Consider the following 14,435-nt stretch of genomic DNA (forward strand, 5'->3'; position numbering starts at 1 on the left):
CACCCTCAATCCTCCTAGATTCGCCTTTATATATTTATTTTGAAAATTTTCAATTTATTTCTTTTACTAGTAAGAAACCAAACGATATATCGCAGCGTGTGTGTTTCATCAAGCCTCTTTTTCTGTTGAGTAATTTCCAAATTTGATGATAACAAAACGTTACAAAAGTATTTGCATGGTTTGGGCTATATATTTCTAGATACAAAATTACTTGCACAAGGTCACACACTGTTACGTTAGAACTCTGAAACATAGATCTCGAAGCTAAATTTCAAGTTTTAGTTTGAACAATCAAATTGGTAGTATTGGGTTTCGTACATGATTTTTGTCGGACCTTTTGGATAAGGCCCATATTATTCAATGTGACGGATACACCAAGTTATTAACACTGAGTACATCTGTGTAGCACTCATTCTCCTACCATGGATTAAAAAAACATAAAGTCGAAAATAGTAATGAAAACGAATGTATTGGTAAGCCATAAATGAGTTGGTTGTTCGTTTTAGTTTTCTCTTTGTAAGAAAAGTCCACACGAAAGTTACGATTGCCATATCTTCACTGTCCCTTTTGGTTTGATTTTTTGAAACTTTTCTCGATCGAAGTGAAAAATTTCATGGCCACATGACACCTAAATCCCGTCAAAACATGCTGGAGACCGTCCTTCATTAATGGTAAGTTGATTTGGATAGACATAATTGGTTTTTAAATAGGGAAGTTACCATAACTCTAAGAGGTTGATCAAAAAGAACATACTCTCATGTACAGATGTTTGGTCTATCGCATTACGGATATGTTTTTTGGAGTCGACTGATGGATAGAAAATGGACATGCACCAAGGGAGAACACATCAAAAAGTCTCAAGTAAAACAGAGGAAAATTATAAACACTCTCCAACACATAAGGAGTATGTTAACGAATAAAGCAAACGTAGATAGGGCTATGCAAACTCTTTGTGCAATATTCAAAACCACGTGCCGACTTATTATTGATTGATGCTTTGTACATGAAATTGATCTCCAACATTTTCTATTCTCATATATTATAAGTTATACAATCCCCTATATATTAATTTTGAAGCATTACAACGTGTTTTCGTAGCCACATGTCATTACAAGAATGATTCTTAGAATTGTTAGAAAAATAAGTTGGTCCATATAAACATATATTATGTTTTTTATTAAATTAACTATCAAATTAATTAGTAGTGTACAAAATAATATTTTTTCTTTCCTTAAGTAAAAGTTACGGAATCACCTAATATGGTTAACATATATATGACAATTAGTGATTATGAATAATACATATTCGATAACAATTTTTCTAACCTATCTCTTTTTTATTCAATTTTATACTATTAAAAGAAATTAAACAATCACATTAAGCATATAATAAAAATTTTAGATTTTTCTTATATGTTCTATTTTGAATTTTTAAAAACGACCATAAATTACTAAAAATGGTAAAAGTCTCACATTGAAAATTTTGTGATCAATGGTTTAACTTATTTTTTGTTCAAGCAAGATACAAATGATCATATATCGTAGGGGTAGGCGTTCGGATACACGTTCGGATTCGTATCGGATATTTCAGTATAAAGGTATAGAACACATTCAGGTATTTCTACACTTCAAGTCGGGTTCGGATATTTTATGTTCGGGTTCGGATATTTTGGGTCGGGTTTGGATATTTAAATTTTGCAGAAAAAATAAATAAATTAATCATTTTTTAAGTTTATGTATTTAAAATATATTTAACTTAACCAGTTTTCTAATTTTTAAAAGGTTAAACTATTAAAAGGTTTGGAGATAAAACTTTAAAAATAGAAAGATACTAATTTAGTTGTTGTTTTGAAAATTTTGATTCTTAGATATGAATCTGGAATGAAACTAATTTTTACATATGTCTATTTTTTAAATTGACACTTATGTAATTCACCGAATTCATAGAATAAGTTAAAAAAAAAAATTTAACTCATATCAATGAAACAAAGAACAGAACGAAATCACAATTTTATAGAGGTAGAAAATGAAATCAGATACAGAGAGTCAATAGTAAAAAAATTGGGAGAAGAAAACCTAATCCTCTTTCGTCATCATACAATCAATGTTGCCTATTTGGTTTCGATGATTTGTGTCAGCCGCAAAACTTAATTTCCTTTTGTGCGTATGAAGTCTTAAAAATAATTAAAATGAGATGTAATACGTTCATTCTTCAACAACGATGATATATTGAAGAGACCAATATTTGTATTGGTCATTTTATAATCGATAAAGATTGTAGTGTTACAAAATATTAAAACTATTTAATAAACAAACATTATTATAAAAACTCACTTCGCGTATGCGCGCGGATTATCATCACGTAAAATATTAAATTACAATATATAACTTAGATTTTATAAAGAACTATTTTTCGCTCACTTATTTAGTTTAATAGAAGGATATCAAATGTTTTTAATACAATATCAAAATTATACGAAACATATGGTCATTGTCTTAATTATATATGGAGCCTGTCGGTCCATTAATATAACAAAACTGTGAGAGGATGTATAACTATAAACTTTCATTAAATGGTCGTTTTGTTAATTGATTGATGTCAACTGTATATATGTGCGTTTCCTTACCCTAAATTCGAAGTGATAACTGCATATTTTTTTGATACAGGAGATGATTTGCTTTCGTACGTAACTTAAGTACTATAATGTAACTACACCGAACAGAAAAACAGGTGAAATTAAACACACATGGACAGAAGGAGCATTTAAAGTAGAAGGAAAGTGGTGGTTAGAGAGTATGTGATATAATTAATCGGCCCAAATAGATTGGTAAGTGTTAGCCGCCATGCTAATAACTTCAACCTCAGATCTTTCTACTAAAACCATTTTATTATAAATTCTACGTACACTCCCACTTCATCTCCTCAAATTCATCAAAACACACTACAAGAAAATGTTGACTCGTCTCCCTTTGATATGTTTTCTTGTTTCAGTCACGGCCATTGCGGCTGACTTAACACCGGAGCGTTATTGGAACACTGCCTTACCAAACACTCCCATGCCAAACTCTCTCCGTCATCTTTTCACGCCAGGTTACTGTAAAATCTTTTTACTTTATATATGTTTGTTTCTATGTGTCCAAAGCTGATTGGTTACACAATCTCTGATATATAGTTTGTGATTTGTTTGTATGAACATTTATAAACAAATTTATTTCAACATACATTATCTCTTCTCTTAAAATGTAAACATTTCTTTTTTTTTCTCTGTATGTCAGAATATAATTTATTTATTTTCAGTATAAATAAATATTAATTTAGAAGATACACTAAAGTAAGTATTTATAATTCAAAAAATATTTTTATTTTATTTTAGAGGAAAATATAACAAAATATATGTTGTAGATTTCACTGATGAAAAGAGCACCGACGTCCAAGTAGGGAAAGGAGGCGTGAACGTTAACGCCGGAAAAGGTAAACCCGGCGGAGGAACCGCCGTTAACGTTGGAAAAGGAGGTGTGTACGTGGACACAGGCAAGGGCAAGGGAACACACGTGAGCGTTAGCGGCGGAAAGGGTCCCGGAGGAGGCGTTGGAGTCCACACCGGGAAGCCTGGAAAGAGAACCGACGTAGGAGTTGGTAAAGGCGGAGTTATAGTGCACACGCGACACAAGGGCAGGCCGGTCTACGTCGGTGTAACGCCAGGACCAAACCCTTTTGTGTATAACTATGCAGCGAGCGAGACTCAGCTCCACGACGACCCCAAAGCGGCTCTCTTCTTCTTGGAGAAGGACATGGTTCCTGGAAAAGCTATGAACCTCAGGTTTAATGCGGAGGATGGTTACGATGGTAAAACGGCGTTCTTGCCACGTGGGGAGGCGGAAACGGTGCCGTTTGGGTCGGAGAAGTTTTCAGAGATTTTGAATACTTTCTCGGTGAAACCAGGTTCGGAGGAAGCTGAAATGATGAAGAAGACTATTGAGGAGTGTGAAGCGAAAAGAGTTGGGGGAGAGGAGAAGTATTGTGCGACTTCTTTGGAGTCTATGGTCGATTTTAGCGTTTCTAAACTTGGCAAATATCACGTCCGTGCTGTTTCCACTGAGGTAACAAACACTTCTCTTCTCTTCTTTTCATGGTTTATTATTACGTTTAGGTTTGACATAAATCAAATAAAGTCAAAACTGAATGAAATTAATATATGTAATTAGGTTTCGTTATGTTTGATTAGGTTAAATTTGATGAGGTTTGGGTTGTATACTTGTATCTACTTTATCTCCGGTTAGGATTCGGTTTTAGCTAGTAAATGATTCATTCAACATCGTACATCTTGTTTGCTTAAATACTAGTATATTACTATATACAAGAGAAATAAAAGTTAAAAACTACTTTTTATTTTATATTTGGGTTTGAGTTTAGTGCTTAATTAGAATTTAGGGTTTAATATATATTTAGAAGTCAAGATATTGTAAAATTTTAAAGTTTGGAGTAACTTAATCATTTCACTCTTTAATTAATGTTATTTTGAGAATTTTTTTGTTTGTTTGCTACTTTTTTCATAATTGTTTTTTTTTGTGTTATTTAAATCATTTGCTCTGTATAAGTGAACATATATAAAAAAGGAAATTTAAGTTTGGTATGATTTGGTTTTACACTTTTACTTGGTTCAGTTTAGTTTCATTTGATTTTTATGTCCACGCCTAATACTCGAGTTAATTGATGTAACCTTGGTTACTATACAGGTGGCTGAGAAGAATGCACCGATGCAAAAGTACAAAATCGCAGCACCCGGAATAAATAAGCTGTCGGACGACAAGTCAGTGGTGTGTCACAAACAGAAGTACCCATTCGCCGTGTTCTACTGCCACAAGGCGATGATGACGAGCGTTTATGCGGTTCCACTCGAAGGAGAGAACGGTCTGCGGGCTAAAGCGGTTGCGGTATGCCACAAGAACACCTCGGCTTGGAACCCAAACCACTTGGCCTTCAAAATGCTTAAGGTGAAGCCTGGGACTGTTCCGATCTGCCATTTCCTCCCTGAGACCCATGTTGTTTGGTTCAGCTATTAGATAGATATGCTTTTATATATTGTGGGCTATGTAATAAATAATAATGTTTGACGCACTCTATTAGATAGATATCTTTTGGAATATATACACATAGTAAGGCGTTCTATATAGTCAAAGAATGAAGGCATCTTATATATGTGTTTCAGTTTTCCCTTTACATAATTTTTTTTGTGGCCTGATTTATTCTTGTTGTTTTGCAAGAATGTACTGTATAATAAAACTAGGCTTCAAATATCAAAACAGCTCGTCTGTAAAAAACGGTAATGTTCGTAATGGGCCCAAATGATAAAAAGAAGAAGATAATGTCAGAAGTGGAAATTGAACCCACGCCCTCTCACGAGGACCAGAACTTGAGTCTGGCGCCTTAGGGCATCTGCATCGGGCGTCCCTTGGGTCGTCCCTTCTTCTTTATTGGGTCGAAAATAATTCAAAATGAAATTAAAATGGGTGGGACGGGCCGTAAGTAAGGGACAATCGGGCTCGTCCCGAAGGAGACGTGGCAACACGGTATTGGGCGATGGAAACGACGAAGGGACGGTCGTATCGGTTCATTCGCATTCCGGAAATTGAAATCGCAAAATCCAAAAAGGAGAGCTCGATGGCGACGAAGTGAAGCATCGAATCGAAGATCGATCCTTTCCAAACGAAAGCGAGGACCTGATCTCCTCACTCCACCTGCGTCTTCTCTCTTCCACTGGAGTCTCCGTCGGCGCAATCGAGAGGTCGCAGCTTCCAATCGAGAGGTCGCAGCTTCGAAATCTCAATCCACTTCCGTTCGATTCTGGTCCTGTACGCAAGCTTCTTTCCTCTCCAAATCCTCGGCGAATCGTCCCAATCTCGTCAAGGTACCGTCTTCAACTCGTAGATGAAATGGTTAGATTCTAGGGTTTGGAATAGAATAAAGCTTATTGATTTACATGGTTCGATTGTATGATTTGTATCCTTGTAGGTTGAGAGATTGTTTTCTTTAGATTATATGCGTGATTCGTAGCTAAAAAACAGCCTCCGTTAAAAACTTTTGAGGTTAGATCCTGTAACAAAATAGGTTGAGTGATTGCTATATTTACAGTTTGATATTAACGAAATAGTTTGTGTCTCTTTGGTAATCGGATTAGATCCTGCTCGTTTTGTTTTGTGCTGTAGTTTAGTTTTCTTTCTGCTATAGTCTGAATCTTGCTTCGTAATTCTTTTTGCCTTGCCATAGTTATGTTTCTGCTATCATCTATCTGCCTTGCCTGAGTTTGTAATTCTTTTGAGTCTTAGTTTTGTGAAACTTAGCTTATTTGCTATTGTTAAAGACACTTGCGTGTATTTGAAAGACACAAGTTAGGAATTACTGCTTAGTTACAACTAGTCTAGTTAGTTTGAAACCAAATCTCATTATATTAATGATGTAGTTATGAATGTTAGATAGCTTTTCTCTTCTGTAATAAGTTTGGATTAGACACTTCTTGTTCGGAGTTAGCCATTTATTTGCGTTTGTACTTTGTAGTCCTCATATGATTGTCGAGGATGAACGATCGTCAATAACTCAGTACAACATTGCTGAATTTCGAGAAAGAGAAGAGGCGGATACCTTTACCGTCAATAATCCGTCACCTCTCGGCACTACACTTGAACGTCGGACGAACCTTCGGTATCTAGAAACCCATCAACGTTTAAAAAATGATTTGATTGAAAATATATGGAATAAATTTGGACATCTACCAAATAACATATAGTTTCTAAGTTTCTATTTATATTGGAATAAATGTTTGTTTGTTTTTTTAAATTATGATATTGTAATTTTCTTAATATTTCAATTTTAATGTTAAACTTCTATCATATAAGTTTTATTTAAAACTTCTTTAGATATGTTATCACTTATTCAAAAAAAAAAATAATTAAATAATAAACTTAGGGACAATCAAAATCCCACTAATAATTCACTTAGTCCCTTAGCTTAGATCCCTTAAGATAAAAGTTTAATTAAAAATGCTAAGGGACTTGAAACACAATCCCACCATTATTATTGCCCTTAGACCATTCGGCCACCCTGACTGTTGCAAATGATTTGTAGTTACAAATATATATAATAAACATAAGTAGAAATAAGCCAATGAAAGAGACTAAAACATCTTGGAATGACCACAACTGAATCAACATAGACATACACAAAGACACTTACATGACCATTCTGCTCCCAAGTCCTAGACCCTCTTAACTAATCAAAAACCTGGTCTATCCACCAACATCCAAAATAGACGAAACGATGTTGTCTCCTATAAAAGCCTTTATCACATCCCAAAACATTGGTTTTTAGCAGAGAGCTGAGTTCCTAGTCACTCTTTGTCTCAGCCTGTTTTTGGCACTAGAGTTCCACAGTACATGGTAGGTTTCTTATACTGTAGTAGCAATTCATGTAACGTATGGCCAAATATGAAAATATCTCCATCTCTGGTCCACTTAATCTCAAAACGTAGTTTGAATTAGATACCACATGTTGAGCAAAATCCTTGTACATTTGCTATTGTTCTTTTTAACGAAATTTTCACTTGACCATATGGTGTGTGTATGATGAAGTCATCCTACTGAATATCACCCACTTGTAGTAGCAATGTAAAGCTAAATACAATACCAAGCCATTGAGTCTCTTCTTTGATAAAAGCTTTACTGAAGTGAGCAATTTCATGACAAGATAAAAAAGAGTATATATGAGTACCGCACCGTCTTAGACTCGGTTGCTGAGCATGTCTAGAATAGTGTAAGCAGCTTTCTGAAACTGTTCTTTCTCTTCCTCGAGCACCCTCTTCTTCTCCATTGCAAACTCCTTCGATCTATCAATCTCTTCCTTGATTCCCACAGAGTTCCCATCGATCTCACTGCACCAATAGAAAAACGAGGCAGCACTGAGCAGTAGCCATGATAGTTGTGCGCAGACACAACACAAGACACTTACTTGACGAACTTGAGCATATTATCCATCCCCACCTGAACCTGCTGCGACATTTCTGCAAATTTCAACGTATCAGGAGATTCAGGACCAACAAAATCTATACGCATTGTCAATAGAGAAACATTGACTTGTAACCTCAGTCCACCCACTGATCTAATCCCATCAAAAATAATGATAAACCTTCAAATGGAACTTATATGTTTGTCTTCTCATGCAATTGCATAAACCAAAGGGATATAAAGATAGTGTATCGAGCACAAGCATAATCTGAATAACAGTTTAGAAGAGCAACAAAACTGATCAAGGCAACGTTAATGGCAATCGTTCATTCTAATGATCAAGCGATTCCGCCATTGAGTAAGCACAAGAACAAACGCTAATCCAAGTTTTGATCAAGCGATTTCGCCGTTAAATAGGAACAAAATCGTTAAATACCAAGTCATGGAGCATTTTGATTTCGTGATTTTCACAAAGGAACTCGCGATGACTCCTGCTGATTCCTAGGTCACTCGAAATTTTGAAAGTAAATGAAGAGGATTATCAGGAGAAGGGAGTAAACAAACCGAATACGAGAGAAGCTAGATCCGATTCAGCTTGATGAGCAACAAGCTGCGCACCACTCTGCGACGGTGATTCCGCCATTATCCTGCGCTGAGTGAAAGAGATTAATTTCGTAGCTAAGCAAGAGAAGAGGTTGATTGTGTATTTACGAGGGAACAGATTTGTTTTGAGACGTGACTGACTATTGGGCCTAGGCCCATTTAGATACTCAAATTCACTGTCTACCATCCGTAGTCACTCTTTAAAAACTTTTGCGATATTGGTGATATAATACCATCTCTGACCATTAGAAATTAGAAATCATGTAAAGTTCTAAAAAAATAAAAATATTCATATTTTAATTGTGCAATTAAATTTAATATTTTTTAAATCATTAATATGTTAGTTAGATGACACAAAAATGTTTAGAAATGGTTATAAAACAAAAGTTTTTAGAACTTCTTTTCACTCTCTCTCTTAATTTTTTTTTTTATTTCTTTAATTTTAATAGGAAAGTTCCAATCGAATAACCTCCATTGGAAGTGGTCTAAATTTCAAAGTGATGATCATTTATTTTATCTTTTGAAATAAAATGTATATAAACGTTTGAATTTGATATGTTGCACAATTTTGCTGTACACAGTATATAGTGATTTCTTGTTAAGCTTTTGTAAACTGATGATCCTGTGTTTATTATATATACACTAGATGTAACTCATAATGGTTTTAGTTTGCCATGTATTTCTTCAGATCATTAACGAATAACTCAAGAGTCGGGACAAAGGAGACATGTTGCAATGGAAAACAACTAGAGCTTATTACAGAACACCAGCTAACAAGGGCCCAGCCGGTTAATATTGAAGAAGAGATGAGACTCGAGAGACTGAGCCCTCAGGTGAAGAAGCCAATGACACTATTGACTCAAGTACATTGCTCTTAAAATGCATATGATAGCAAACCAACTTTCAAAAGCCTCTGCTTCAGCCTCGGGTTTGGCGAGTGTTGTATGATTTGCAGTTTGGGCATTTCTGAGCTACCACATGGTACTGGACCTCTGATTTTGTCCCACAGTCGTTGCAGAGGATCTGAACCTGTTTTTTTTCCCATCAAATGATTCAATTATATATAATCTGATGATTTTGAATTCCTTACTTGGTTGAGCCTGAGGTGTAATAAGAGTAATTTTAGACTAACCATTTTGTTCTGGTATGGTTCTGGCATTGGTGTAGCAGCAATCTCCACGTCAAATTTCTCCCACACCTTTGACATGTCGCATACAGATTTTGAGCAAAGCGGGCACGCGTATCTGCAGAGCACAGTTTACAGTGTTGTCAGTTGAAAGACAGTTTACAGTGTTGTCAGTTGAATAACAATCCTGAGTTATTTATTATACTTACTGGTAATGTTCTCTCATTTCCTCCAAGCACTTCTGATGGATGGTGTGTCCGCAGGGCAAAACTGTTACATCGTTCCTTGATTCAAACAGGTACTACAACAAAACCAGTATTGCCGTTTTGTTTTAGAGGGATGCTCAATTATACCGTGGTGAGAAGTGGAAGAAAAATTGAAAGAAAAGATACCTCAAAACAAATGGGGCAGTCGTGATGCATTGCTCCTTCAACACAAGGGTGACTGTTCTTGAGAAGGATTGAGTAACAACAGCCTGGTTGATAGTCAGATTGTACAAGTCAAGAGATTTAGTGGTGGCCAGCGTAAAAAGTTCGAGGCTATCTGATGCAGAAATTGGCTTACCACACTTGTAACAGTGAAAGAAATTTTCATGTCCGCCGATTCTGGAACAAAAGAAGTAAAAAAGTTCACAAGTTATGAACAAATATCTAGCGTGTTAGAGTGAACCAATCTTGTTGTATGTTAAAGACGAGTCCAAGAACGTACCTGCATATTCCACAGCCGTCGCAGTGATATTGTTTTTTAGATGTCTGGAAACAAGATAGAACATAATGGTTAACCAGCAGTAATAGAGAAGCCTGGAAAATAGTCTGTAGCAGAAAGAGAAAATGATCCAACAATCAAGCTTAGGAATAAATTGACTCAGAAAACTCACATCATCATCGTAGAGCTTGCAGGCTTCACAGAAGTACTTCCCCATGCACACTCCGCAGTTGGTGCAAGTTTGGCGAACCTGGTGAAGACAGAGAAAACAGAGTTAAATCTTCAATAGAGTTAAGAAAATGTTTGATACCATCCTAACTGAAACTTCTCATTACTAAAAGCAGTAAAAGTTCAGAAAAAGCATAGAGTTAGAACTTAGAACACACCTCTTGTTCAGTGCCACAGAGTGAGCAAATAACCTGTGAAGAAGAAGATAGAGATTCTGGAATCAAGCATAAAAGAATAAACATAGAGAAAACAAGGTATTACAAACAACTTTACCTGTTCAACTTTCTGGCGAGGAATATCATGACTCTGTTTCGGATCTACACTTATATTGTTCTGCTTCCAAGACATGATGATTACACATGTCAGCTTACAAATCTTGAGAAAAATAAGAGTGAAATCAAAAACCTGAAGTAAGAAACTCTACCTTCGCCTCATTATGACAGTGATGGCAACCAAAGATCTCATCACAGCAAGGAGATCTAATGCAACACCTTCTTCTGTAATGAGGACATCTGCAAGAACATTGGGAGAAATTAATTCAAGAAACACGCTCCGAACTGAGGGAATTCAATGAGGGAGCAAAAATTACCCATGTTCCATTAGTCCTCTGTCAAGGACTTCTTTTAATAATGACTCTGCCGACTCGAGTTCGAGAATCAACGACTCAGTTTCTTCATTGCTTGAATGAGGGCTGAGCATCTCACTCTTCTCTCGGTCAGTCTTCTGGGGTTGCTCAACGAAATGGTTGAAATGTACCCCCTCCATTACGAACTATCTGTGAATGATACTGGCTAGCTGATGGAAAAGCTTATGTAACCTGCAAGCAAGAAAAGATTTAGAATACATATTCATCATTTCCAAGTAATATGTCACCTGAAAAAACTCGATGAACTGTTGCTTCCATCTACATTGCAGTAGACCAATCCAATCATCACCAAGACAATCCAGTTATGAAACAGCTCCAATAAGCTTTCTCCAAGAGGCAAGTAACATCAAAACAAGAAGATTTACAAATTATAAAAACTAAACACAGCCCTCTTGGTTGATGGAGCCTTCGTACAGAAAGAAAAGCTTAGCTCACTTCAGTTCTTGAAATCTGGGAAAACATATCCGGTTTAAACCGGATATCCCCAACCTATCGTAAAAGCAAGGTAAAGACTATCAAACAACGTTTGGGACTGACGTAAAAAATTGGAATAACCGGGTTAAAAAAGATGGGTCGGTGTCCAAAGAGGACAGACCTACCTCCCATTGCCACTCTGCACCAATATTACTTCAGTATGAATCAGAATTTTTTACTAAAGGAATTAAAAGCCTGAAGAGAATACTCTTTAGTTATCCATCTTTGAATCTGGCCTGAAGGATGTACCAGCAACCAAAGGAACTAAAAAGACACGAGAACATTCTACTAAGTTCACAAGCTCCAAATGCTCTAAGGGAAACTTTAGATAATAAACAGAGAAGGTTTAGGAGTTGCATGATCAAGGGAAATAGGACGAAGATAGCACAAGCACAAGTCTGGGTTAGCGAAGAGAAAGAGCAACACAGGAAGGAAATGTTTCCCAAGAATCAATACTTGTAGATCCAAGGCTCTCAGACTCACCTTGAATCTATCTCTGAGACACACAACAACTCCAAAGATTATTCTCCAAGAAGCCTCCTTTTGCTAACTCAAAAGACTGACTCATGAGCACGGTTCACCAAATCCAAACACGTGTCAGATGGATTATTAACCTATTTTTGCATTACCACCTAGATTCTTCAAAGTCTTTTCGTAAAACTATATACAGAAACCCAATCAAACAAAGCTAAAGCGTATGGGAACAATCAATCACCAGAGAAGGGAACGAACGAACGAAGAATCTAAATCACGGAAACCTACAAAAAGATAAATTAAAATCACACACTACGAAATAGATCACGAACTTTCGATCAGGCGAATCTCCTTCCACCGATTCGATAGTCTCAGAGAGAGAGAGAGACGCTGATGAGTTCTCCGACGGTTACTCCAGGAGCTCCGAGCGAGAAGCGATTCGATCTTCCTTTCAGTTAAAGAAACTTAATGAGGACACCTTCTTCCCCCCGCGTGTGGGGTTTATATACTGAAGGCTTGACTTTTTCCAGATACTTCGAATTATTGCCGTTTTCCGGCGCAAGCGAAAATATTTGTTCCTTTAATTATTTTTTATTTGCTTTTGTGTGTTGACAGCTAAAATATCTAACACCATTCATTTCCATGATTCCCCCCAAGTTTTAATATCTTACCTCAAAATGAATAATGTGGAGAGAAAAAAAATACATTACACATGTCGCCAGCTATTTTTCCAAATGTGTAATAATATTTAGATTTCCACAACTGGAATCAATTAGCACAATCTTTTCAACAGTTAATGAAAAGATTGCATTTTTCATTCTCTGTTTTTTCCTGTTCGGGAACGCGCTAGGCGCTAATCGAACGGTCGGGTTGGACCTAGCGCATAATGAGAAAATCGAAAAATAATCGAAAATTATGCGGAGTAGGATTTTTATATTGTTTACTATGTTATAAAATATGTTAATCTTTAACTGTATATAATATTTATACAATTTCATGCTTAAGATTGTATACAAATAGAATATAAACTTAATATACTGTAATTTTCATCAAAATTATGAATATAAATGATATTTATAAAATTTTATATCCAATAAATTAATAAAAATATTATTAAAAATAAAATAAAATAAAATAATAAAAAATAGATTAAGCAGCCGCCTAGACGGCTAGGCGGTCGCCTAAACGGCTAGGCGGTCTAGACGGAGAAAATCAGATATCCGATTTTTTAAATCCATTTGACATAAATCGGGACGGAAGAATGACGTTTAGCGCCCAGGCGACCGTCTAGGCAGCTAGGCCGTCCATTTTTAAAACATGGCTGTTTTTAGACGAAAAAAACGTTTTTAAAATAAAAATATGTGAATGAACTGATATTTTACATTATTGCGTGGGAAAGGTTACTTTACGTGTTGAACTTGATTAACTTATTGCGGAGATGGGGATGGTGACGTGGCTTCTGAATGATTGGAAATCCTTTACAAGTTTGGATTCTGATTAGTTTACGTATTTACAATACATTCCCCCTCAAGCTTATCTTTTATGATGTAGACCCGTTATCAACTCTTCTTGTCAATCCTCTCCACTAATACCAATCACATTTCCTTCTTTTTTTTTTTAACACAATACCAATCACATTTCTTCCATCTCATTAAAAAATAAGTAGAATTCTATAGTTTGGGTGGTAAAAACCGCAATGTATTTTAAAATTAATAGTGTTATTTGTTTAAATTTCGTGTGATGTCCTAATATAAGTTTAGGAATTCACACAAACGACTACTTGTAGTTTTGGTATACTTACACAATTTTCTTTGAGAATTCGGTCAAAAAAAACCTTAACTTTGCACGAATTACCAAAAGAAACATGAACTTTTGGGCTGACCAAAAAAACACCAAACTTTCATTGACTTTAGAATTAATTAACAATGTTTTCGCTGACTTGCCAATTTAGCACGCCGTCAACAAATTTAACAAAAATATTTGACGTCGTTTATGGTAGACATTAAGTGAAACGACGTCGTTTTACATGATTTGAAATTAAAAATATGTAGACCCCTGGATTCGAACCCAGGTTGTTTGGTCAAATGACAAGGTCTTTTACCACTAGGCTAGTGGAACTTTCAATGTACTTACTAACATGTTTACTTTTATTTGGTACTGATTAAATATAAAATATTCTCTT

At 35.7% G+C, this 14,435-nt stretch overlaps 3 protein-coding genes across 6 annotated transcripts; 1 reads left to right on the plus strand and 2 right to left on the minus strand.

The window, feature by feature from the left end:
• Positions 1-2,796: 2,796 nt before the first annotated feature.
• Positions 2,797-5,246, plus strand: LOC106327416 (dehydration-responsive protein RD22-like). Its single transcript, XM_013765562.1, has 3 exons — positions 2,797-3,090; positions 3,403-4,100; positions 4,737-5,246. The coding sequence occupies exons 1-3, from the start codon at positions 2,952-2,954 to the stop codon at positions 5,061-5,063; spliced, it is 1,164 nt and encodes a 387-aa protein (XP_013621016.1). The 5' UTR covers positions 2,797-2,951; the 3' UTR covers positions 5,064-5,246.
• Positions 5,247-7,508: 2,262 nt separating this feature from the next.
• On the minus strand, positions 7,509-8,709 carry LOC106327418. Of its 2 annotated transcripts, XM_013765564.1 has the most exons (4): positions 8,562-8,709; positions 8,002-8,053; positions 7,770-7,924; positions 7,509-7,667 (listed from the first exon to the last, which is right to left on the minus strand). In XM_013765564.1, the coding sequence occupies exons 1-3, from the start codon at positions 8,638-8,640 to the stop codon at positions 7,774-7,776; spliced, it is 282 nt and encodes a 93-aa protein (XP_013621018.1). In that variant the 5' UTR covers positions 8,641-8,709; the 3' UTR covers positions 7,509-7,667; positions 7,770-7,773. The 2 variants fall into 2 exon arrangements, with proteins under 2 accessions (XP_013621018.1, XP_013621017.1); XM_013765563.1 differs by having other exon boundaries at positions 7,509-7,924; positions 8,562-8,707.
• A 540-nt stretch (positions 8,710-9,249) lies between these two features.
• On the minus strand, positions 9,250-12,790 carry LOC106327047 (RING finger and CHY zinc finger domain-containing protein 1). 3 transcript variants are annotated; one of them, XM_013765055.1, is made up of 12 exons: positions 12,586-12,790; positions 11,249-11,476; positions 11,084-11,171; positions 10,933-10,992; positions 10,818-10,850; positions 10,604-10,681; positions 10,435-10,478; positions 10,291-10,331; positions 10,119-10,201; positions 9,936-10,027; positions 9,733-9,844; positions 9,250-9,629 (listed from the first exon to the last, which is right to left on the minus strand). In XM_013765055.1, the coding sequence occupies exons 2-12, from the start codon at positions 11,422-11,424 to the stop codon at positions 9,519-9,521; spliced, it is 918 nt and encodes a 305-aa protein (XP_013620509.1). In that variant the 5' UTR covers positions 11,425-11,476; positions 12,586-12,790; the 3' UTR covers positions 9,250-9,518. The 3 variants fall into 3 exon arrangements, with proteins under 3 accessions (XP_013620509.1, XP_013620507.1, XP_013620508.1); XM_013765053.1 differs by having other exon boundaries at positions 11,249-11,794; positions 11,905-12,766; XM_013765054.1 differs by having other exon boundaries at positions 11,249-11,794; positions 12,586-12,748.
• Between the last annotated feature and the right edge of the window lie 1,645 nt (positions 12,791-14,435).

The sequence above is a fragment of the Brassica oleracea genome, chromosome C2, assembly GCF_000695525.1.
Source record: "Brassica oleracea var. oleracea cultivar TO1000 chromosome C2, BOL, whole genome shotgun sequence".
In the NCBI taxonomy this organism is placed as follows: Eukaryota; Viridiplantae; Streptophyta; class Magnoliopsida; order Brassicales; family Brassicaceae; genus Brassica; species Brassica oleracea.